The 22,695-nt window shown below is 46.1% G+C and overlaps 1 protein-coding gene across 3 annotated transcripts in view; it reads right to left on the reverse strand.

Moving 5' to 3' along the window:
- LOC115204433 (adhesion G protein-coupled receptor L1-like) overlaps positions 1–22,695 on the reverse strand; it is a 184,057-nt gene that overhangs the window by 15,881 nt on the left and 145,481 nt on the right. For all 3 annotated transcript variants that reach the window (XM_029770010.1, XM_029770018.1, XM_029769999.1), the window contains 11 exons: positions 19,315–19,642; positions 18,301–18,597; positions 16,367–16,470; positions 15,501–15,686; positions 15,193–15,231; positions 12,138–12,318; positions 11,836–11,958; positions 8,465–8,670; positions 6,222–6,395; positions 992–1,201; positions 293–513 (listed from right to left, as the gene is read on the reverse strand). In XM_029770010.1, the coding sequence (XP_029625870.1) occupies positions 293–513; positions 992–1,201; positions 6,222–6,395; positions 8,465–8,670; positions 11,836–11,958; positions 12,138–12,318; positions 15,193–15,231; positions 15,501–15,686; positions 16,367–16,470; positions 18,301–18,597; positions 19,315–19,642 (2,069 nt within the window). The remainder of the gene's footprint in view (positions 1–292; positions 514–991; positions 1,202–6,221; positions 6,396–8,464; positions 8,671–11,835; positions 11,959–12,137; positions 12,319–15,192; positions 15,232–15,500; positions 15,687–16,366; positions 16,471–18,300; positions 18,598–19,314; positions 19,643–22,695) is intronic.

Genomic DNA, 22,695 nt, shown 5'->3' on the forward strand with positions numbered 1-22,695 from the left:
ACACGCACACGCACACGCACACACACACACACACACATCACACATCACACACACAAATCACACAGACACACTCATCCCCTGTCTCGGAGGATATCTTATAGAAGCTAATCAGCAGGCTTCGGCTAACTCTGTTCAAAACCCTTGTCCATGGGGGGAAGACAAAGAAAGAGAACAATCCTCTTCACACTACACTCCATATTACATTCCCTGTTAGGGGAATAGTCTAGGCACTCTAAACTAGCATAATCCTGTCTCTCAATCTACAGGTGAAAAGGGACTGCTTCACACGTACGCTTTCTTGGTCCCATAGCTCCGGTAGTCTATGGCTGCCGAGATGCCCACCACCAGAGCTGGGAAGCAGTAGCCACACAGGTAGTAGTACTTCTTGCGGGAGTACTCGCTCTCAAACACCTCCACCAGCAACAGATAGAGCTGCACCCCCTCCAGACACATCCAGGAGAATGCAGCCAGGAAGAAGAAGTGAAGCAGCCCAGCAAAGATCGGACAGGCAATCTGAGAGACAGAGAGAGAAGGAGAAAGAGACAGAGGGAGACAGAGGGAGGTCAGGGAGTGAGAGAGAGAAAGAATGAGAAGGAGAGTAAAATAAAATAAAATAAAAAGAGAGATTTAAAAAACAGAGGGGTGAAAAGGAGTGAAAGAGAAAGGGAAAATAGCAAAGGAAGGTGCGTAAGATCCAGAAAAGGACAGCATAGGATCATTCAAGCCCTATAATGGAGGACCTTTTCATTCTCATGGTCCATAATGAAAAGCACTTCCCCTTTACTCTGTCTGATGGTGTTCCAAGTGCGAGACAGACGTCTCTCTGTCCTGTATTAGGTGTTTCATGTACGAGGCACTTGTCCCCTAGCCTGGCCCCAGATCAGTTATTTCACATGCCACATGACAATGTCTTTATGACTTAACAAGAGAGCATAAACAGATCTGGAACCAGGCTACATGTCCCTCTCTCCCTCTCCCCTCCCCTACTCACGTGGTATTGGGTCTTGTCGATGCCGATAAGGAAGAGGAGCTCTGCGATGAAGAGGTTGATGCAGAGGTTCTTGTGGATGGTGTTGCGGTCGGTCTGCAGGCCCCGCAGGAAGCAAAAGGTAGAGATGCAGATAGCCAGGCACACCAGGCTGATCACTATACCCACCCAGGTGATCACAAACAGGATCAACTCGTGCATCCTCCCAGGGTACTGTGGAGAGAGGGATGGTGGGGATGGAGAGGGAGGAATAGGGGTGGGGGAGAGAAATGGGGGAGAAGAGGAAGAAGAGAGGTGAGGTGAGGGGAGACAGATATAGGGAGGAAAGGGATGGGAGGTAGGAATGATGGGAGACAAGGAGAAAGACAAGGAGGGACAGGGTGAGAGTGAGAGAGAGAGTTTATATTTGTAAATGTATTCACATTCAGCTAAAATGTAGAGACAAGGAGACGAGACATCCTGAAAAATTACATGACATTCACATTCAACTGAATGTCAGTCAGAGTTGCAGGACATGAATTTGTAAGTGTGAGTGCGTGGGAGGGAGAAATAAAGAGAGAGGGAGAGAGATTGAAGGAGAAAGAGAGAGTAGTTTGAGTAAGTGTGTGTGTGTGTGTGTGTGTGTTTACATGCATGTGTGTGTTTGTGTGTACGTGTGTGTGCATGTATGTGTGTGTGTGTGTGCCAAGGTTATTGTAGTTTAGTGTTTTATATTTGTTTTTATATCTATTAGTTTGAAGAATATCGTTTCAAATTCAGTTTAGTTTCAGTTAGTTTCACATTCACTTTACTAGTTTTTATTTAGTTTAAAGGGGCAATCAGCAGTTGCTACATACATTTTTTGCCTTGAAAATGAATGACATGCACCCATTGATTCTTGAAGAATATAACTTATAAATTAGCTTAGTTCAACTGTCGTAGCCCATCAAGACTTCAAAAACAAGCTTGTTTATTCTGTTTGTAAACAAAGTAAATGTAAACAAACAATGTATAGCATAAAAAACATGGTTAAAACTATAATTTGGATATCATGCATGGTCAGTCCTTGCATGCACAGGTATGTCTATGAATTTACTTCCTGCTTTTACTTCCTGTTTTGAGAAGTTGTAGAAATGGGTGGGGATATTGTAGGAATGGGTGGAGTTTAGTCATAATTATGACTGTGGGTGTGTTATCTAGTAGATGCCATCAATATGTGCTATGTCATAGAGATCCTGTTAAATTACTAGAGGGGCTATTTAATAAACCCTCAACGTTCCATCAGCAACTAATTTCAGCAAGTTTATGGATGTGGATTGACTGCATTGTTTGAATAGAATGTTGGAATATTGGCAGTTACTTTGAAAAATTAATGGAATAATTCCTCTACAATTGGATGGCTAGCTGGCTAACAAACATACAGTGCAGATAAATTCTTACAATTCATTATTTTACACAATATCTTATCGCACTTGACCAACTCCCTTACCAAAATGGCTGATCTTTATCCCATCATAAGAAGGTTCATGTCCATTCTAGTATTCAAATTCCTAATTATGTGTGCTGTGATTTGTTGATTCAGCTCTAATGAGATTACATAAACATATATTCCATTGTATTAGCCACATCAGTTAACATAATTTGATTGAACATTCTACATTACCACGGAAATTATTGCGTCACAATACCAGGCAGCCATTGCGAGTGTACCCATGAGTTTACCAGTCAAATTGCCAGGGTGAGCGGTTCCAAGCCCATTGTCATGACTGTCCTGATCAGGTCAGGGTACAGGAGACCACCACCCTACAGATTATCTCCCAAACCCCCAACAGAGGAGGAGAGATCTAGGGGTCTGAAGATGTGGGGGTTTTATGACACCTCACGCCCATAATAAAACTTAGGCCACAGAGAAATTCCTTTGTCCTAACAATGGAGAACTGGCCTCAGAACATTAAACATGCAATAAAGGGACTTTGGAACAATGGTTTCCGTCAGCCACAATGGTGGTCATGACGAGAGGTGGAATATTAAAATGTATGTAACTTTTGTATCGTTTTTAAAGGTTAAGAGATGACGTTATTATGAAAACATTGTACCTTTAAGAGTTTTCCCAGTATATGCCTGATGTTTATACATTGTACGTTGTGTAGAAAATATCCAAATCAAACAGAATGTTTTGGTAAAGATGAAATGTGAAGTTAGTGTCTAAAATTGGATATTTTCTAGAGCCAAAGCCTTGCCCCCTTTACTTGGTCCGCCCAGAGAATTGCCCTAAAGGCGGTTACACCCACTTCTGACCCGAGGGTATAAGACAGGAGAGTGAAGAATTAACATAGGAGACTAATTGACCCCAAGCTGCAGCTAAGGTCTAACAAAGTCGACGAACCCCAAAACGAAACACAAGGTTGAAGACAAAGAAATCTTTTTCTACACGAGCTACGGACGAGTAGCTGTGTCTAAGCGGGTGAATTCAAGCCGAACCACCCAGCCTCCACTCTCCATTGAATCGTGGTATCTACCCCGTTCGGGCCGAAGCTGTGAGCTCTGAGCTACAGAGCTGTCTGTCCTCAGAAGACCCCTTTCAGATCAAGGGTGAGGATCAGACCACTTAGCCAAGAAGGACACTGACATCGTGAGGACAACCAGAGAGTTGCGCCGGAGAAGTGCGTCATTTAGAAGCCTAAACGACCCACGCGGAGCTTCCCACCTGAGACCTCCAACACGTAATTACATCATTATATTCTGACCCATAAGAGCGGCAGTTCGGGGCGAGGCTAGTTAAATAAGCATGGCTGACAAATGAACCCAAATGTATATTTCTCTCGTGTACTTCCTTTATTTCTCTCTCTTTAAAATCCCCATTTTGGGTAACAAGCGCCATAGTGTGTTGGCCCGTTATACTAAGTCCTAATCAATAGCTAGACTGTGTTTTGTGTATGTGTATTTTTATCATCATTTTAGCTTGCTAGTAAATAAATAATCAACTAAGATTGGTGTGGTAAATTCAGTGGTAAAGCCCGGGTCCGTGCAGATTCCCGGATTATACGACGTTCAGATTATGAGACTGTAGAGGAAATTGATTAATTTAGCGACTGTTGTAATCGATATTCTGATATCTTTTGAGTTAATTTGGGAAATAGAAACTCAATCAAAACAATGTTCCCATGGTGCCCCAGGTTAATGAGTTAATAATTGCTTGATTCATTGCTTAATTCATTTAATCACGCAATTATAAACCGTTAATTATTCGATGAGCAACAGTCGTCACATTAACTAATACCACGTCACAACACCATTTTATTCATTGTTTGCTACAATACCTTGCTTGATTCAGTAAGGTGTAATAATATTTTATCATGTTGTCAAGAGTGCAAGAGTTATCGCAGAAACAGGGCACATTTGATCACTTTTGTCAAGTCGTTGACCATTTTTGGTCACAGCCTTCCAAAGTGTGTTGCATTATGGGGATAAAAACTGTCTGACTTGTGCCTATATGACAACTGCATGAACTTTACAAAAACCATGTGGTCAAAGATAATGAAGTTTTGACTGCAGTCAACTTCAAGTTTCTGCATTTGCTCTTCATCAACTTCATCCTGTAGCCATTGCCTGCATTGTAGGAGGCTCTATTGTCAACCAATCATTATGGTGTTTTTGTTTGACCCACGGGAAGTAACCAAAGACATGACTGACACAGGAACACACTTTGCCGTGATTCACATACTGTATATGTAAATTCAGCCCCAAAAAATAAATGTCCTCTCACTGTCAACTGCGTTTATTTTCAGCAAACTTAAGATGTGTAAATATTTGTATGAACATAACAAGATTCAACAACTGAGATATAAACTGAACAAGTTCCACAGACATGTGACTAACAGAAATTGAATAATGTGTCCCTGAACAAAGGGGGGGGGTCAAAATCAAAAGTAACAGTCAGCATCTGGTGTGGCCACCAGCTGCAATAAGTACTGCAGTGCATCTTCTCCTCATGGACTGCACCATATTTGCCAGTTCTTGCTGTGAGATGTTACCCCACTCTTCCACCAAGGCACCTTCAAGTTCCCGGACATTTCTGGAGGGGAATGTCCCTAGCCCTCACCCTCCGATCCAACAGGTCCCAGACTTGCTCAATGGGATTGAGATCCGGGCTCTTCGCTCGCCATGGCAGAACACATCCTTTTCCCTCATGTAGTACCCTTCCTGCAGGCTCATCCTGACATGACCCTCCAGCATGACAATGCCACCAGCCATACTGCTCGTTCTGTGCGTGATTTCCTGCAAAACAGGAATGTCAGTCTTCCCTGTAACGCATAGCGTTGAGATTGCTTGCAATGACAACAAGCTCAGTCCGATGATGCTGTGACACACCGCCCCAGACCATGACGGACCCTCCACCTCCAAATCGGTCCCTCTCCAGAGTACAGGCCTCGGTGTAACGCTCATTCCTTCGATGATAAACGCGATTCCGACCATCACCCCTGGTGAGACAAAACCGCGACTCATCAGTGAAGAGCACTTTTTGCCAGTCCTCTTTGGTCCAGCGACAGTGGGTTTGTGCCCATAGGCAACGTTGTTGCCGGTGATGTCTGGTGAGGACCTGCCTTACAACAGGCCAACAAGCCCTCAGTCCAGCCTCTCTCAGCCTATTGCGGACAGTCTGAGCACTGATGGAGGTATTGTGTGTTCCTGGTGGAACTCGGGCAGTTGGTGTTGCCATCCTGTACCTGTCCCGCAGATGTGATGTTTGGATGTACCAATCCTGTGCAGGTGTTGTTACACGTGGTCTGCCACAAATTATAAAGTCAATCTCAACGTGACTCGCCAGATTCCGAAGCTTGATAACTTTATAAAAAAAGCTTGAAAACACCATTCTATCCCCCCCCCCCCCCCCTACAAATTACTAAAACTGAACATAATTCTTGATGGTTTTTATTATTGTAGTTAGATTTGGAGTCAAAGATAACAGTTTAAGTATAGCCGGATGTGGAGGTCCTGGGCTGGCGTGACAACACGTGGTCTGCGGTTGTGAGGCCCGTAGGACGTACTGCCAAATTCTCTAAAACAACATTGAGGCGGCTGATGGTTTTCGGGTTTTCATTTACTATAATAACCTTGGTGTGTGCCTGTCTGTCTGTCTGTCTGTCTGTCTGTCTGTCTGTCTGTCTGTCTGTCTGTCTGTCTGTCTGTCTGTCTGTCTGTCTGTCTGTCTGTCTGTCTGTGTGTGTGTGTGTGTAATATCCACTAGACCTACATCAGGCTGGTGGTGGGCCATGAGCACAGCAAAGTTGGTGAGGTGGGAACAGGAGCAGGTGGTGTGTGTGCTGTTGGTGTCCAGCAGTCTACAGCCCTGAGACGACCACTGGCCTGTCATCGACCGCTCAGAGTAATTCCAGAACGAACAGTTGGGACTGTAGTGGTTCTCCAACTGGAGGGAGAGAGTGGGGGGGGGGATTTCAAATGAAAATTAATTAACTTTATTGATACCCAAGGTAAATGGTTCTGTCGCAGGCTAAATAACAACACACAAACATAAATAACAAACATAAAGTGCTGCAATCCATTTAAACATGTTTATATACAGTACAAGCAGATGACAGGGAAAGAAAATACAGCCTATTTAAACAGTTGGCAAATATGTGGGAGAGAGAGAGAAAGGGTGAGAGGTGAAATATATTGTAATGCATGTGTACAGTAACAGAACAGGGTGTACAGCGTGGAGGACGTAGTGTTTGTCTTCGTAGTGGTCTGTCTTCCCTGTGGCTCAGTTGGTAGAGCATGGTGTTTGCAATGCCAGCATGGTGTGTGCAACGCCAGGGTTGTGGGTTTGATTCCCACCGGGGGGCCAGTACAAAAAAAAAATGCATGAAATGAAATGTATACATTCACTACTGTAAGTAGCTCTGGATAAGAGTGTCTGCTAAACGACTAAAATGTAATGTAAATGTGTTTGATGCTCTGTATACAGTATGTGTATGGGCTTGTTTGTCTACTACAGTATTGTATGGGCTTGTTTGTCTACTACAGTATTGTATGGGCTTGTTTGTCTACTACAGTATGTGTATGGGCTTGTTTGTCTACTACAGTATGTGGTGTAGTGTTTAACCTCCAGTATGTGTAAATGTATGTTTATTTATTTTACCTTAATTTAACTAGACAAGTCAGTTAAGAACAAATTCTTATTTTCAATGATGGCCTAGGAACAGTGGGTTAACTGCCTTGTTCGGGGGCAGAACGGCAGATTTTGAAATTGTCAGCTCGGGGATTCGATCTTGCAACCTTTCGGTTTATGCAAGTGTATGTGAGTGTAATTTTTATGTGAGTGTAGTGTGTATATTGGAGTGTATTGTGCGTATGTGAGTGAAGTGTGTATACTGGAGTGTATTGTGTGTATGGGAGTGTATTGTGTGTATGAGAGTGTATTGTGTATGGGAATGTATTGTGTGCATGGGAGTGTATTGTGTATGGGAATGTGTTGCGTATGGGTGTGTATTGTGTGTATGGGTGTGTATTGTGTGCATAGGAGTGTATTGTATGTATGGGAGTGTATTGCGTGTATGGGAGTGTATTGTGTGTATGGGAGTGTATTGTATGTATGGGAGTGCATTGTGTCCATGGGAGTGTATTGTGTATGGGAATGTACTGTGTATGAGTGTGTATTGTGTGTATGGGAGTGTATTGTGTGTATGGGAGTGTATTGTGTGTATTGTGTGTATGGGAGTGTATTGTGTGTATGGGAGTGTATTGTGTATGGGAATGTACTGTGTATGAGTGTGTATTGTGTGTATGGGTGTGTATTGTGTGTATGGGAGTGTATTGTGTGTATGGGAGTGTATTATGTGTATGGGAGTGTATTGTATGTATGGGTGTGTATTGTGTATATGGGAGTGTATTGTGTGTATGGAAGTGTATTGTATGTATGGGTGTGTATTGTGTATATGGGAGTGTATTGTGTGTATGGGTGTGTGTTGTGTGTATGGGTGTGTATTGTGTGTATTATGTGTATGGGAGTGTATTGTATGTATGGGTGTGTATTGTGTATATGGGTGTGTGCTGTGTGTATGGGAGTGTATTGTGTGTATGGGAGTGTATTGTGTGTATGGGTTTGTATTGTGTATATGGGAGTGTATTGTGTGTATGGGTGTGTGTTGTGTGTGTATTGTGTGTATGGGAGTGTATTGTGTGTATGGGTGTGTGTTGTGTGTGCATTGTGTGTATGGGAGTGTATTGTGTGTATGCGAGTGCATTGTGTATATGGGAGTGTATTTTGTGTATGGGAGAGTTTGTGGAGTGAGTCACAGGAGGTTGGTGGCACCTTAATTGGGGAGGATGGGCTCATGGTAATGTCTGGAGCGTAATGAGTGGAATGGTATCAAATACATCAAACACATGGTTTTCATGTGTTTGATGCCATTCCATTTGCTATGTTCCGGCCATTATTATGAGCTGTTCTGTAAGTATGTAAGCGTATAACATTACATGTGAGTGTATGTATACCTGTAAGTGTTTGAGTGTGAACACCACCGGCTCAGTGAGGAACACTCTGCTGGACTCTTTATTGATGGAGGCGGCGATGACGTGGGAGTTGACCGCCAAGCCCCGCTCCCCCGGTGCCGCCTCCAGCTCCATCTTCACCGTGGCGTTCTCCGTAGACAGGAAGGAGCCCAAGTTCTTATAAAGAACAAACACTACCTTGACTTGGCCTGGAGGGGGAAAGAGAGATGAGAGACGGGGAGAGACAGGGAGAGACGGGGAGAGACGAGTAGAAAGCAAAAGGGTCAGAGAGACGAGGAGAGGTAGATAGAAGAAGAGAGAGAGATAGAGAGGGGAAATGAGAGAGGGAAAGGAAAAAGAGAAAATAGAAACAGAAATAGTGTGTGAAGGGAGCATAATAAGGAGAGAGAGTCAGAGAGAGAGGGAGAAAATAAAGAAGTAAAGGAGAGGGAAGGGGGGAAGGAGAGGGAGTCAGAGAGAGAGAGAGAAAATAAAAAGTAAAGGAGGGAAGGGGGGAAGGAGAGGGAGTCAGAGAGAGAGAGAAAATAAAGAAGTAAAGGAGAGGGAAGGGGGGAAGGAGAGGGAGTCAGAGAGAGAGAGAGAAAATAAAGAAGTAAAGGAGAGGGAAGGGGGAAGGAGAGGGAGTCAGAGAGAGAGAGAGAGAAAATAAAGAAGTAAAGGAGAGGGAAGGGGGGAAGGAGAGGGAGTCAGAGAGAGAGAGAGAGAAAATAAAGAAGTAAAGGAGAGGGAAGGGGGGAAGGAGAGAGAGTCAGAGAGAGAGAGAGAAAATAAAGAAGTAAAGGAGAGGGAAGGGGGGAAGGAGAGGGAGTCAGAGAGAGAGAATAAAGAAGTAAAGGAGAGGGAAGGGGGAAGGAGAGGGAGTCAGAGAGAGAGAGAGAGAAAATAAAGAAGTAAAGGAGAGGGAAGGGGGGAAGGAGAGAGAGTCAGAGAGAGAGAGAGAGAGAAAATAAAGAAGTAAAGGAGAGGGAAGGGGGGGAAGGAGTGGAGTCAGAAGAGATAGAGAGAAAATAAAGAAGTAAAGGAGAGGGAAGGGGGGAAGGAGAGGGAGTCAGAGAGAGAGAGAAAATAAAGAAGTAAAGGAGAGGGAAGGGGGGAAGGAGAGGAGAGTCAGAGAGAGAGAGAGAGAAAATAAAGAAGAAGGAGAGGGAAGGGGGGAAGGAGAGGGAGTCAGAGAGAGAGAGAGAGAAAATAAAGAAGTAAGGAGAGGGAAGGGGAAGGAGAGGGAGTCAGAGAGAGAGAGAAAATAAAGAGGTAAAGGAGAGGGAAGGGGGGAGGAGAGGGAGTCAGAGAGAGAGAGAGAGAATAAAGAAGTAAAGGAGAGGGAAGGGGGAAGGAGAGGGAGTCAGAGAGAGAGAGAGAAAATAAAGAAGTAAAGGAGAGGGAAGGGGGGAAGGAGAGGGAGTCAGAGAGAGAGAGAGAGAGAATAAAGAAGTAAGGAGAGGGAAGGGGGAAGGAGAGGGAGTCAGAGAGAGAGAGAAAATAAAGAAGTAAAGGAGAGGGAAGGGGGAAGGAGAGGGAGTCAGAGAGAGAGAGAGAGAGAAAATAAAGAAGTAAAGGAGAGGGAAGGGGGGAAGGAGAGGGAGTCAGAGAGAGAGAGAAAATAAAGAAGTAAAGGAGAGGGAAGGGGGGAAGGAGAGGGAGTCAGAGAGAGAGAGAGAGAGAATAAAGAAGTAAAGGAGAGGGAAGGGGGGGAAGGAGAGGGAGTCAGAGAGAGAGAGAGAGAAAATAAAGAAGTAAAGGAGAGGGAAGGGGGGAAGGAGAGGGAGTCAGAGAGAGAGAGAAAATAAAGAAGTAAAGGAGAGGGAAGGGGGAAGGAGAGGGAGTCAGAGAGAGAGGGAGAGAAAATAAAGAAGTAAAGGAGAGGGAAGGGGGGAAGGAGAGGGAGTCAGAGAGAGAGAGAGAAAATAAAGAAGTAAAGGAGAGGGAAGGGGGGAAGGAGAGGGAGAGACAGAGAGAGAGAGAAAATAAAGAAGTAAAGGAGAGGAAGGGGGGAAGGAGAGGGAGTCAGAGAGAGAGAGAGAGAAAATAAAGAAGTAAAGGAGAGGGAAGGGGGGAAGGAGAGGGAGTCAGAGAGAGAGAGAAAATAAAGAAGTAAAGGAGGGGAAGGGGGAAGGAGAGGGAGTCAGAGAGAGAGAGAGAGAGAAAATAAAGAAGTAAAGGAGAGGGAAGGGGGGAAGGAGAGGGAGTCAGAGAGAGAGAGAGAAAAAAAGAAGTAAAGGAGAGGGAAGGGGGGAAGGAGAGGGAGTCAGAGAGAGAGAGAGAGAGAAAATAAGAAGTAAAGGAGAGGGAAGGGGGAAGGAGAGGGAGTCAGAGAGAGAGAGAAAATAAAGAAGTAAAGGAGAGGGAAGGGGGAAGGAGAGGGAGTCAGAGAGAGAGAGAGAGAAAATAAAGAAGTAAAGGAGAGGGAAGGGGGGAAGGAGAGAGAGAGAGAAAAGAGAAAGAGGTAAAGGAGAGGAAAAGGAGGAATAGTAAAAAGAGCAGAAGACAGAAATAGTGAGAGAGAGGACAGGGGGAATAATAAGGGGGAAAGGAGGAAAGGGAGAGAGGCAGAGTGACAGAGGGAGAGAGAGAGTTAGTGAAGGTTAGAATGATGGTAAGAACCGTTTCATTTTGACTGGTGGGAAAGAGGGGAGATTTAATGTGGAGGGCAATGGAACATTCATCCCTCAAGCATTCACAGATCTCCTATTATTCCATATGAATTTTTCATGTGCGTTTGTTTCAATCATTCTAATCTGGTTCCCACTGCAGAGCCGAGCGCTGACAGAAAACAGAGAAGGGGGAGAGGGAGGGATGGGTGGAGGATTGGAGGGAGGGAGAGAGAGGAGGAATGGAGGGAGGGAGAGGGGGAGGAGGAGGGGGGCTTGAAGCGGGAGAAGAGATGAGAGAGGGGTATAAGATGGTGGAGAGACTGAGCAAGGGAGAGAGAGAGAGAGCGAGAGCTGAGATTGCTCTGTCAGGCTGTGGGTGATAGTCATCTACACGCCTCTCCAGCTATTCTATTAGGAGTGCTGTTATGAAACCATCAAGGAAGAAATGGTCTCAGCGCTTTTATTAATCTGATTGGCCTGTTATTATGAAACAATAACTTGGTCAACTGCATGCAGATTACTTTAGACTCGCATGAAAATGCAAATGGAAACATTGACCGAGAGACCCCGAGCCCATGAAGTGAAGTGACCGGGAAATCCCCGAGCCCAAATCTCAGGTCATGAAGTGACCGGGAGATCCCGAGCCCATATCTCAGGTTATGAAGTGACCGGGAGATCCCGAGCCCAAATCTCAGGTTATGAAGTAACCGGGAGCGCTGTAGGGTTTGACTGTGATGTGATGACCGTGATAAGGTTACTGACCATTGCGGCTGTACTGTTTGATGGTAGAGGCGGACAGCTGGATGGTGCTGTCGCTCACGTAGTTCTGAGGAAAGCACAGGTCCTGAAGGTCCATCTCTGTGTTCAACACGTGTACATCCAGATCTAAGATACACACACAGGCACATAGGAACAAAGAGTTAGAGTTGTTCTGCTTTGCCAGGATATTGAGCATGCCCTGCTCTACACCTATCCACCTACTGGAATTACTATTGCTATTAATTAGAATTACTAATCACACACATGCATGCATCCCACTGCTTCCATTTCCCCCTATTTCTTACCGATATTGGGGGCCCGGTCGGTGAAGCGGTTGCCATACATGTTGTTGGCCAATAGAAAGGCTCCTTTCTCCAGGACGTCCAATAGCATGGTGGCGGTGTGGGCCTGCTCCGTAGTGTTCATGTCCTGCCACGACTCCAGAGCCTCTGCACGCAGCAGGTTGTCCACTGTCTGCACTACCGCCTGGCAACACAGAGGGGGCGCTAAGGTTCACACTGCTGTATTACACTACATTACATTACACATGCTACTGCTGTACATGACATTTTCTGCTGCTCTACTCTTATAGTAGACGTTTGACCTGTTATCCAATTTATAACAGAGGCCTGTATGTTTGATTCACCATGTAATTCTCTTATAATATACAGGCCTGTATGTTTGATTCATTGTGTGATTCTCTTGTACTATACAGGCCTGTATGTTTGATTCATTGTGTGATTCTCTTGTACTATACAGGCCTGTATGACACGCACAGGGTCAATAGATGATTCTTCATTGTACAGTGGAAGGGAGAGAATTACAGCTGCACTTCTATGCTCTTCACACAATCACCATACATTTCCCCTTACACTAAACCTATTAAAACCATTCTAATTACATATATTTACCATATACTGTATTACATCTCTGTTACTTCATAAGCTACAGTACAACCAATGCTAAACAAGGGCGCTCTAGTGACACACCACAACACAGCACACTTTGCATAGATCGTACACCCCTGCAGATTTCTATGTACACTGCTCAAAAAAATAAAGGGAACACTAAAATAACACATCCTAGATCTGAATGAAATAAATAATCTTATTAAATACTTTTTTCTTTACATAGTTGAATGTGCTGACAACAGAATCACACAAAAATAATCAATGGAAATCCAATTTATCAACCCATGGAGGTCTGGATTTGGAGTCACACTCAAAATTAAAGTGGAAAACCACACTACAGGCTGATCCAACTTTGATGTAATGTCCTTAAAACAAGTCAAAATGAGGCTCAGTAGTGTGTGTGGCCTCCACGTGCCTGTATGACCTCCCTATAACGCCTGGGCATGCTCCTGATGAGGTGGCGGATGGTCTCCTGAGGGATCTCCTCCCAGACCTGGACTAAAGCATCCGCCAACTCCTGGACAGTCTGTGGTGCAACATGGCGTTGGTGGATGGAGCGAGACATGATGTCCCAGATGTGCTCAATTGGATTCAGGTCTGGGGAACGGGCGGGCCAGTCCATAGCATCAATGCCTTCCTCTTGCAGGAACTGCTGACACACTCCAGCCACATGAGGTCTAGCATTGTCTTGCATTAGGAGGAACCCAGGGCCAACCGCACCAGCATATGGTCTCACAAGGGGTCTGAGGATCTCATCTCGGTACCTAATGGCAGTCAGGCTACCTCTGGCGAGCACATGGAGGGCTGTGCGGCCCCCCAAAGAAATGCCACCCCACACCATGACTGACCCACCGCCAAACCAGTCATGCTGGAGGATGTTGCAGGCAGCAGAACGTTCTCCACGGTGTCTCCAGACTGTCACGTCTGTCACATGTGCTCAGTGTGAACCTGCTTTCATCTGTGAAGAGCACAGGGCGCCAGTGGCAAATTTGCCAATCTTGGTGTTCTCTGGCAAATGCCAAACATCCTGCACGGTGTTGGGCTGTAAACACAACCCCCACCTGTGGACGTCGGGCCCTCATACCACCCTCATTGAGTCTGTTTCTGACCGTTTGAGCAGACACATGCACATTTGTGGCCTGCTGGAGGTCATTTTGCAGTGCTCTGGCAGTGCTCCTCCTGCTCCTCTTTGCACAAAGGCGGAGGTAGCGGTCCTGCTGCTGGGTTGTTGCCCTCCTACGGCCTCCTCCACGTCTCCTGATGTACTGGCCTGTCTCCTGGTAGCGCCTCCATGCTCTGGACACTACGCTGATAGACACAGCAAACCTTCTTGCCACAGCTCGCATTGATGTGCCATCCTGGATGAGCTGCACTACCTGAGCCACTTGTGTGGGTTGTAGACTCCATCTCATGCTACCACTAGAGTGAAAGCACCGCCAGCATTCAAAAGTGACCAAAACATCAGCCAGGAAGCATAGGAACTGAGAAGTGGTCTGTGGTTACCACCTGCAGAACCACATCTTTATTGGGGGTGTCTTGCTAATTGCCTATAATTTCCACCTGTTGTCTATTCCATTTGCACAACAGCATATGAAATGTATTGTCAATCAGTGTTGCTTCCTAAGTGGACAGTTTGATTTCACAGAAGTGTGATTGACTTGGAGTTACATTGTGTTGTTTAAGTGTTCCCTTTATTTTTTTGAGCAGTGTATTTTGTTCCAATGCACAACAGACAGGTTAAGGAACACATATGCTGCAGGATGACAGAAATCATTCATATGTAGAAATACATCATACATACTACGATATCACACACAGGATCATTTCATACCATCAAATGACCCCTTCCACATAGCCAGAGATATCATACTGTACTGAACTGTACACAGCCAAGGCTCATACAGCAGCGTATATCACTATAGTAACATTACAGTGAAACCTAGCCGAGATATGTCACAGAAACATTACTACCGCTTCTATTACTCCGCCCCACATTTCAGAGAGATACTATGAACATGAGGGGAAACTACAAAGCAACTAGCAGCCTGAGGAAATATTACAGAAACATTTCACTGAGCCATCCAGAGAGATATCAGCCATACAGCGCACACACACACGCATGCTCGCAGCATGCAGACACATGCACACGCACACGCGCAGCACGCTTACACACACACACACACACACACACACACACACACACACACACACACACACACACACACACACACACACACACACACACCGCTGCACCGCGCTCCACCTGCAACTAGAATGATTCTGAACACATTACATGATATATCTCAGCCTAAAGAAATCCTATACAGTACACACATACGTCTACTACAGGCTAGGGGTTATCTTTCCCACATTATTCTCAGTAGTCAGTACACTGGTAGGCTAGAAGATATTCTCCATTTAAAGTGTGGGGATTAAAGGGGAAAGTTACCTGGATGTAAGCCCGACAGGTCCGCTCTCTCTTCTGGAGCTGAGAGGAGGGAGGACAATAGAATTACAGTACACTTCTATATGGTACTGTAATACCAAAACAATGGCAAACTGCAAGTCTAGAGGGATGTTATACACTATAGGTCTGTTAGCATGCATTTTTAAACACCCAGTTCAGTTTGTCTGTGAGTGTGTGTGAATGTGTCTATGTGTGAGTGTGTGTGTTTGTACAACTTTGTGTGTGTGTGTGTATACATCTATCTGTGTGCGTGTGTGTGTGGTGTGCGTTTGCACATGTGTGTCTTCTACCTTGTTGTAGTTGCGTGCGGCTGACTCCTTGTTGCCGGGCCGCAGGGCCTGAAGCTGGGCATCCAGTATGTCCAGCAGCTGTTCCATCAGACGCACTGACGAGCTGACATCACCAGCGTGGATCCGCCCCCGTGTGTGGTTCACCAACTCCCCAGCTATGTTGGCAGCATTCTCACCACTCTTTATCTACACACAGAGACACACATTTCCACCACTGGGTACTACACAGAGGAGTGTGTGTTGGGGGTTGCTGATGGTTGAGAGTAGTTGAGGGTGCGGAGTAGACTCACGTTTTTCATAAAAATACACTTTAAATATACTTAAAATATACTCAATAAAATAGTTGTAACTCAATTATCTTTAAATATACTTAAAATATACTCAATAAAATAGTTGTAACTCAATTGTCTTTAAATATACTTTAAATATACTCAATAAAATAGTTGTAACTCAATTATCTTTAAATATACTTAAAATATACTCAATAAAATAGTTGTAACTCAATTGTCTTTAAATATACTTTAAATAAACTCAATGAAAATAGTTGTAATTCAATTATCTTTAAAGATACTTTAAAGATACTCAATAAAAATAGTATTTCCATTATCTTGACCTTAATGGCCTTCCATAGGGCGAATGACTAACTATAGAAAGTGGAGGATGAAGAGTGGATGCATTTGAATACGGGTCAGTTGAAATGAGTCATTCTAATGAGTGAAAACCTTAGTGATATGGTGGTGATGGGTTTTAATCAGGAGAGCCTAGGAGACATGCTAATGGCAGTGTGCATATGGACACAGACACCCAGGGCCAGAGGCAGGGCCAGAGGCCCCCAACAGAGGGACTAGTAGAGGTGGAGGTCTTACCTTCTGGGCTACCTGGTTAACCCAGGGAGAGGTGCAGTTACTGAGGTCAGGGCCCCGAGGGTTCCACATGACCGGAGCCGCCAAGCACTGGAACGAGGCGATGCCTGGGAGGGCCAGGGAGGAAGGGAGAAAGGGATGGAGGGAGGAAGGGAGGGATGGAGAGATAATAAGCATTAGGTGTTGGGCAATTATAGAGAAATGGATTTTAAAGAGAAAAGGAACAGGGCAAGGAGTACGACAGATAAAAAAAGAGTAAATGAAATGAACTTTAAATATGCAATACTTTGAGTGGTTCGGCGGAGGAGAGAGAAGAGAGGGAGGAGGGAGGAGGAAGTGTGTGAGAGAAAATGGGGCAGAAGTGGAAAGGTTAAATAATGGAGTGTAAGACAGAAAGAGAAAGAACGAGAAGGGAGGGGTAGGCTTTCAAATGAGTTGGCTATAAGAACATGGCTTTAAAGGAACACAAATTCACACAAACGTGCGCTACACTCACACTCACACACACAGCCCCCCCCCCCCCCCACACACACACACACACACCGCTCCACTCACACACACACCAAAGACGGCACGATCAGGCATCGTCTCTCATCTGCAAGAATAACACCTCAAGGGAGGGACCTCCCACCACCCCTCGTTTTCAGCTAAGTTTCCTGTTTAGTTAGGAGAGTTCAGAGAGAGGACAACACACTGGGATCAACCAAGGAAGGGTCTTTCCACTGCCGCTACACAAACAGCTCCATACAGGGAACAACAGAAGAGAGGGGAGAAGAGAAGGAGAGAGGGAGAAGAGAGAGAAGAGAGAGGGAGAAGAGAGAGAGGAGAGAGGGGAGAAGAGAGGGAGAAAGGGAGAGAGGGAGAAGAGAGGGAGCGAGGGAGAAGAGAGGGAGAAAGGGAGAGAGGGAGACAGAAGAAGGGAGAAGACAGAGAGACAACACAGCAGCAGAGGAATCAGAGCAGAAGTACCCTCCTTTTCCTCCCCCCCTCCGCTCCCTCCTCTCCTCCATCTAGTGCAGATTGGGTTTGAAATCTCTGCCAAGACATGGCAATTAAGCCAGCTGCTAATTTAGCGTTACGGTTGTTGTCAGAGATGAAAGAGTGAGTGAGAGAGAGAGAGAGAGAGAGAGAGAGAGAGAGAGAGAGAGAGAGAGAGAGAGAGAGAGAGAGAGAGAGAGAGAGAGAAAGAGAGAGCGAGAACACAGAAAAGCAAGAAGAGATGGAGGGGGGAGTGGTGGTAAAAGATATTCTATTCTTTTCTGGAACTCGAGAGGGATATTTGATGGTTGCATGTTTGGAGTTATAGAAGCTAGCATGAAGGGAGGTGTATCCTGTTTTGTTCAGTCTTTCATTTTATTATTCCACACTTTCACTTGGCTATCCCTGTTTTGCTGTGAGACGACTCTTTCATTTGGAGAGGAGAGGAGAGAAGGACGGGCTTTCATGTAGAGGGAGTCCTCTGGGACCCAGCCTGCTGCTGAGACCAATAGTGGGACAGGAGAGGAGAGGGGGAGACAACACAGCCAGCCAGGGGAAAAACAAGAGCTGCAGCACAAACACACTGAAACAGTGACACACTGGAAAACACATACACACGCACGCACACACGTACACACACACACACACACACACACACACACACACACACACACACACGCACACACACACACACACACACTGAAACAGAGACACACTGGAAAACACACACAGACAAACAGAGACACACTGGGAAACACACATGTGCACGCACACACACAAAAATACACACAAACGAAGAAAAAAAACACACGCACATGTATGTAAATTCACACGTGTACTTGAGCGCCTACAAAAAACTAACAAAAGCCACAGACACACATGCATGCACAATCACACACCCCAACTCAAATAACCACACAATCATACATACAGGAAACACGGTAATAGTCAGTCCCCACCTAGTGATCCTTTAGGACAGGGGCGGTCCACAGTCTCTCCTCTCTGGGTGGAGGGCCACTGCACCCCTCTGGCCACACTGGACTCACACACCTGGGGCTCCGGGCCCTGGACGGGCGGGCGGGGAGGCCGCCTGGTGACTGGTACGGTGGCTGTGATTGGCCGCAGGTCAGGGCCCTTGTTGATAGCGCCAATGGGGTGAGAGGTGGGGACCAGGGGGCGGGTGGTAGCAGGGCTAGAACTGGAGGTGAAAGGTCGGGCTGGAGTGGTGCCGGTCACCTGAGTGGTCGTCAGAGGGCCTGAAGAGAGAGAGACGGGGGGGGGGATTTAGTTTAGTTTTAAAACACATAATAAAGCACATGTATAAATAAAATCATTGAGGATGACAAAATAAAGTAAAAATAAAGTAAAAATAAAGTCAAAGATATAAATAGGGAAAGCGAAAGTGAGAGACAAAAAAAGGGAAATAAAACAAAAAAGATGGAATGGAAGTCGTGAAAACAGAGCATGAATAAAAGAGAGAAAGGCACGTAAATGTTACATCTCTCAGAAGTTCAGTTCAAAAGTTCTCCGGATAATAATTACGGCACAAACTACTTTTGAGCATATCAAAGCTTAATATATATATATATTACTCTTTCAGTGTTCCTATCACTACCCCTGGAGAGGGGGAGGGAGCGTGCACAGCAAGAAAGGAAGAAGAAAGGAGGATGTCAATTATTGATCAAATGTATATGACAGAAGTCACTACCGACATTAACAAACAACTTTAATGCATCCATGAAAGTAACACATCCCAACTACAAAATCTCAACTGATCAAACACCCACTCTCCTCTAACAACACTGGGACACAATGGATAATTAATCGGAAAAAGCAAGGTACGTACAAGAGGGCGAACAGGTGGTGATTTGCATTTGTGCAAATATCGCACTACAACTGACATCAATGGACAAATGATACCAGAAATAAAGGTTCACTGTACACACACATCTCAGGACTCTGCGTTGACTCACCAGTGGTGGGGTCCGGTGGTCCGAACTCCAGCGGGTATCTCAGAACATTATAGTTGTTCCAGATGTAGAGCTGGTTGTCTCTGGGGTTATAGTCCACAGAGGAGACGTACTGGTAGGGGTTAGGGAAGGGTATGTGGACGGGCTCCTCCTGGGCACGGTTCGTGTTGTAGGCGTAAAGGATCAGGTCCCCGCCGGCCTCGCTGTCGTCGTCCTGGTAGACGCTGCGCACGGCGTAGAGCACGCCGCACGCCATGAAGGCGTTGGACGCCAGCCGCTTGTCGAAGCTGGTCTCCCAGGTGCCCTCGAAGCGCAGGGTGTACGGGTTCACCTGGGAGGAGAGGGGGTGATGGTAACCATAAATATATCTCAAACTACAGAAGAAACTGTAGAATATCACCCATTCTTAAACGCTCAATCCTGGTGTATTGGTGATAAACACAAGAAAATGTATTTATGAAATAAATAAAAAAACAATTAGGCCTACTATAGTTGAGCTTAGAAATGTCCAGTCAAACTCCATCACCCTGTTACACTCCTCCCTCTTCTATTCCCTCCATCCCCCTGTTACAGTCCTCCCCTCTTCTATTCCCTCCATCCCCCTGTTACACTCCTCCCTCTTCTATTCCCCTCCATCCCCCTGTTACACTCCTCCCTCTTCTATTCCCTCCATCCCCCTGTTACACTCCTCCCTCTTCTATTCCCTCCATCCCCCTGTTAAACTCCTCCCTCTTCTATTCCCCTCCATCCCCCTGTTACACTCCTCCCTCTTCTATTCCCTCCATCCCCCTGTTACACTCCTCCCTCTTTCATATCCCTTCCATCCCCCTGTTACACTCCTCCCTCTTCTATTTCCCTCCATCCCCCTGTTTACACTCCTCCGTCTTCTATTCCCTCCATCACCCTGTTACACTCCTCCCTCTTCTATTCCCCTCCATCCCCCTGTTACACTCCTCCATCTTCTATTCCCATCCATCACCTTGTTACACTCCTCCCTCTTCTATTCCCTCCATCACCCTGTTACACTCTCCTCTCTTCCCTCCATCACTGTTACCACTCCTCCCTCTTATATCCCTCCATCCCCCTGTACACTCCTCCCTCTTCTATTCCCCCATCCCCCTGTTACATCCTCCATCTTCTATTCCCTACATCACCCTGTTACACTCCCTCTTCTATTCCCTCCATCACCCTGTTACACTCCCATCTTCTATTCCCCCATCACCCTGTTAACTCCTCCTCTTCTATTCCTCCATCACCCTGTTACACTCCTCCCTCTTATATTCCCTCCATCCCCCTGTTACATCCTCCTCTTCTATTCCCTCCATCCCCCTGTTACACTCCTCCCTCTTCTATTCCTCCATCCCCGTTACACTCCTCCCTCTTCTATTCCCTCCATCCCTGTTACACTCTCCTCTTCTATCCCTCCATCACCCTGTTACACTCCTCCCTATTCTATTCCCTCATCACCCTGTTAACTCTCCCTCTTCTATCCCTCCATCCCTGTTACACGCCTCCATTTCTATTCCCTCCATCACCCTGATACTCCTCCTCTTCTATTCCCTCCATCCCCCTGTTACACTCCCATCTTTCTATTCCCTCATCCCCCTGTTACACTCCTCCCTCTTCTATTCCCTCCATCACCCTGTTACACTCCTCCCTCTTCTACTTCCTCCATCCCCCTGTTACACTCCTCCCTCTTCTATTCCCTCCATCCCCCTGTTACACTTCTCCCTCTTCTATTCCCTCCATCACCTTGTTACACTCCTCCCTCTTCTATTCCCTCCATCACCCTGTTACACTCCTCCCTCTTCTATTCCCTCCAAACCCCTGTTACACTCCTTACCTCTTCTATTCCCTCCATCACCCTGTTACACTCCTCCATCTTCTATTCCCTCATCCCCTGTTACACTCCTCCTCTTCTATTCTCTCCATCACCCTGTTACACTCCTCCCTCTTCTATTCCCTCCATCACCTGTTACACTCCTCCCTCTCTACTTCCTCCATACCCTGTTACACTCCTCCCTCTTCTATTCCTCCTCCCCCTGTTACACTCCTCCCTCTTATTCCCTCCATCACCCTGTTACATCCTCCCCTTTCTATTCCTCCATCCCCCTGTTACACTCCTCCCTCTTCTATTCCCTCCATCCCCCTGTTACACTCCTCCCTTTTCTATTCCCTCCATCCCCCTGTTACACTCCTACCTCTTCTATTCCCTCCATCCCCCTGTTACACTCCTCCATCTTCTATTCCCTACATCACCCTGTTACACTCCTCCCTCTTCTATTCCCTCCATCACCCTGTTACACTCCTCCCTCTTCTATTCCCTCCATCCCCCTGTTACACTCCTCCCTCTTCTATTCCCTCCATCCCCCTGTTACACTCCTCCCTCTTCTATTCCCTCCATCCCCTGTTACACTCCCCTCTTCTATTCCCTCCATCCCCTGTTACACTCCTCCCTCTTCTATTCCCTCCATCACCTGTTACACTCCTCCCTCTTCTATTCCCTCCATCACCCTGTTACACTCCTCCCTCTTCTATTCCCTCCATCCCCCTGTTACACTCCTCCATATTCTATTCCCTCCATCACCCTGTTATACTCCTCCCTCTTCTATTCCCTCCATCCCCCTGTTACACTCCTCCCTCTTCTATTCCCTCCATCACCTTGTTACACTCCTCCCTCTTCTATTCCCTCCATCACCCTGTTACACTCCTCCCTCTTCTATTCCCTCCAAACCCCTGTTACACTCCTTACCTCTTCTATTCCCTCCATCACCCTGTTACACTCCTCCATCTTCTATTCCCTCCATCCCCCTGTTACACTCCTCCCTCTTCTATTCTCTCCATCACCCTGTTACACTCCTCCCTCCTTATTCCTCCATCACCTGTTACACTCCTCCCTCTTCTACTTCCTCCATCCCCCTGTTACACTCCTCCCTCTTCTATTCCCTCCATCCCCCTGTTACACTCCTCCCTCTTCTATTCCCTCCATCACCCTGTTACACTCCTCCCTCTTCTATTCCCTCCATCCCCCTGTTACACTCCTCCCTCTTCTATTCCCTCCATCACCATGTTACACTCCCTCCCTCTTCTATTCCCTCCATCACCCTGTTACACTCCTCCCTCTTCTATTCCCTCCATCACCCTGTTTACAACTCCTCCCTCTTCTATTCCCTCCATTCCCCCTGTTACACTCCTCCATCTTCTATTCCCTCCATCACCCTGTTATACTCCTCCCTCTTCTATTCCCTCCATCCCCCTGTTACACTCCTCCCTCTTCTATTCCCTCCATCACCTGTTACACTCCTCCCTCTTCTATTCCCCTCCATCACCCTGTTACACTCCTCCCTCTTATATTCCCTCCAAACCCCTGTTACACTCCTTACC

This window comes from Salmo trutta, chromosome 1, assembly GCF_901001165.1.
Source record: "Salmo trutta chromosome 1, fSalTru1.1, whole genome shotgun sequence".
Taxonomy (NCBI): domain Eukaryota; kingdom Metazoa; phylum Chordata; class Actinopteri; order Salmoniformes; family Salmonidae; genus Salmo; species Salmo trutta.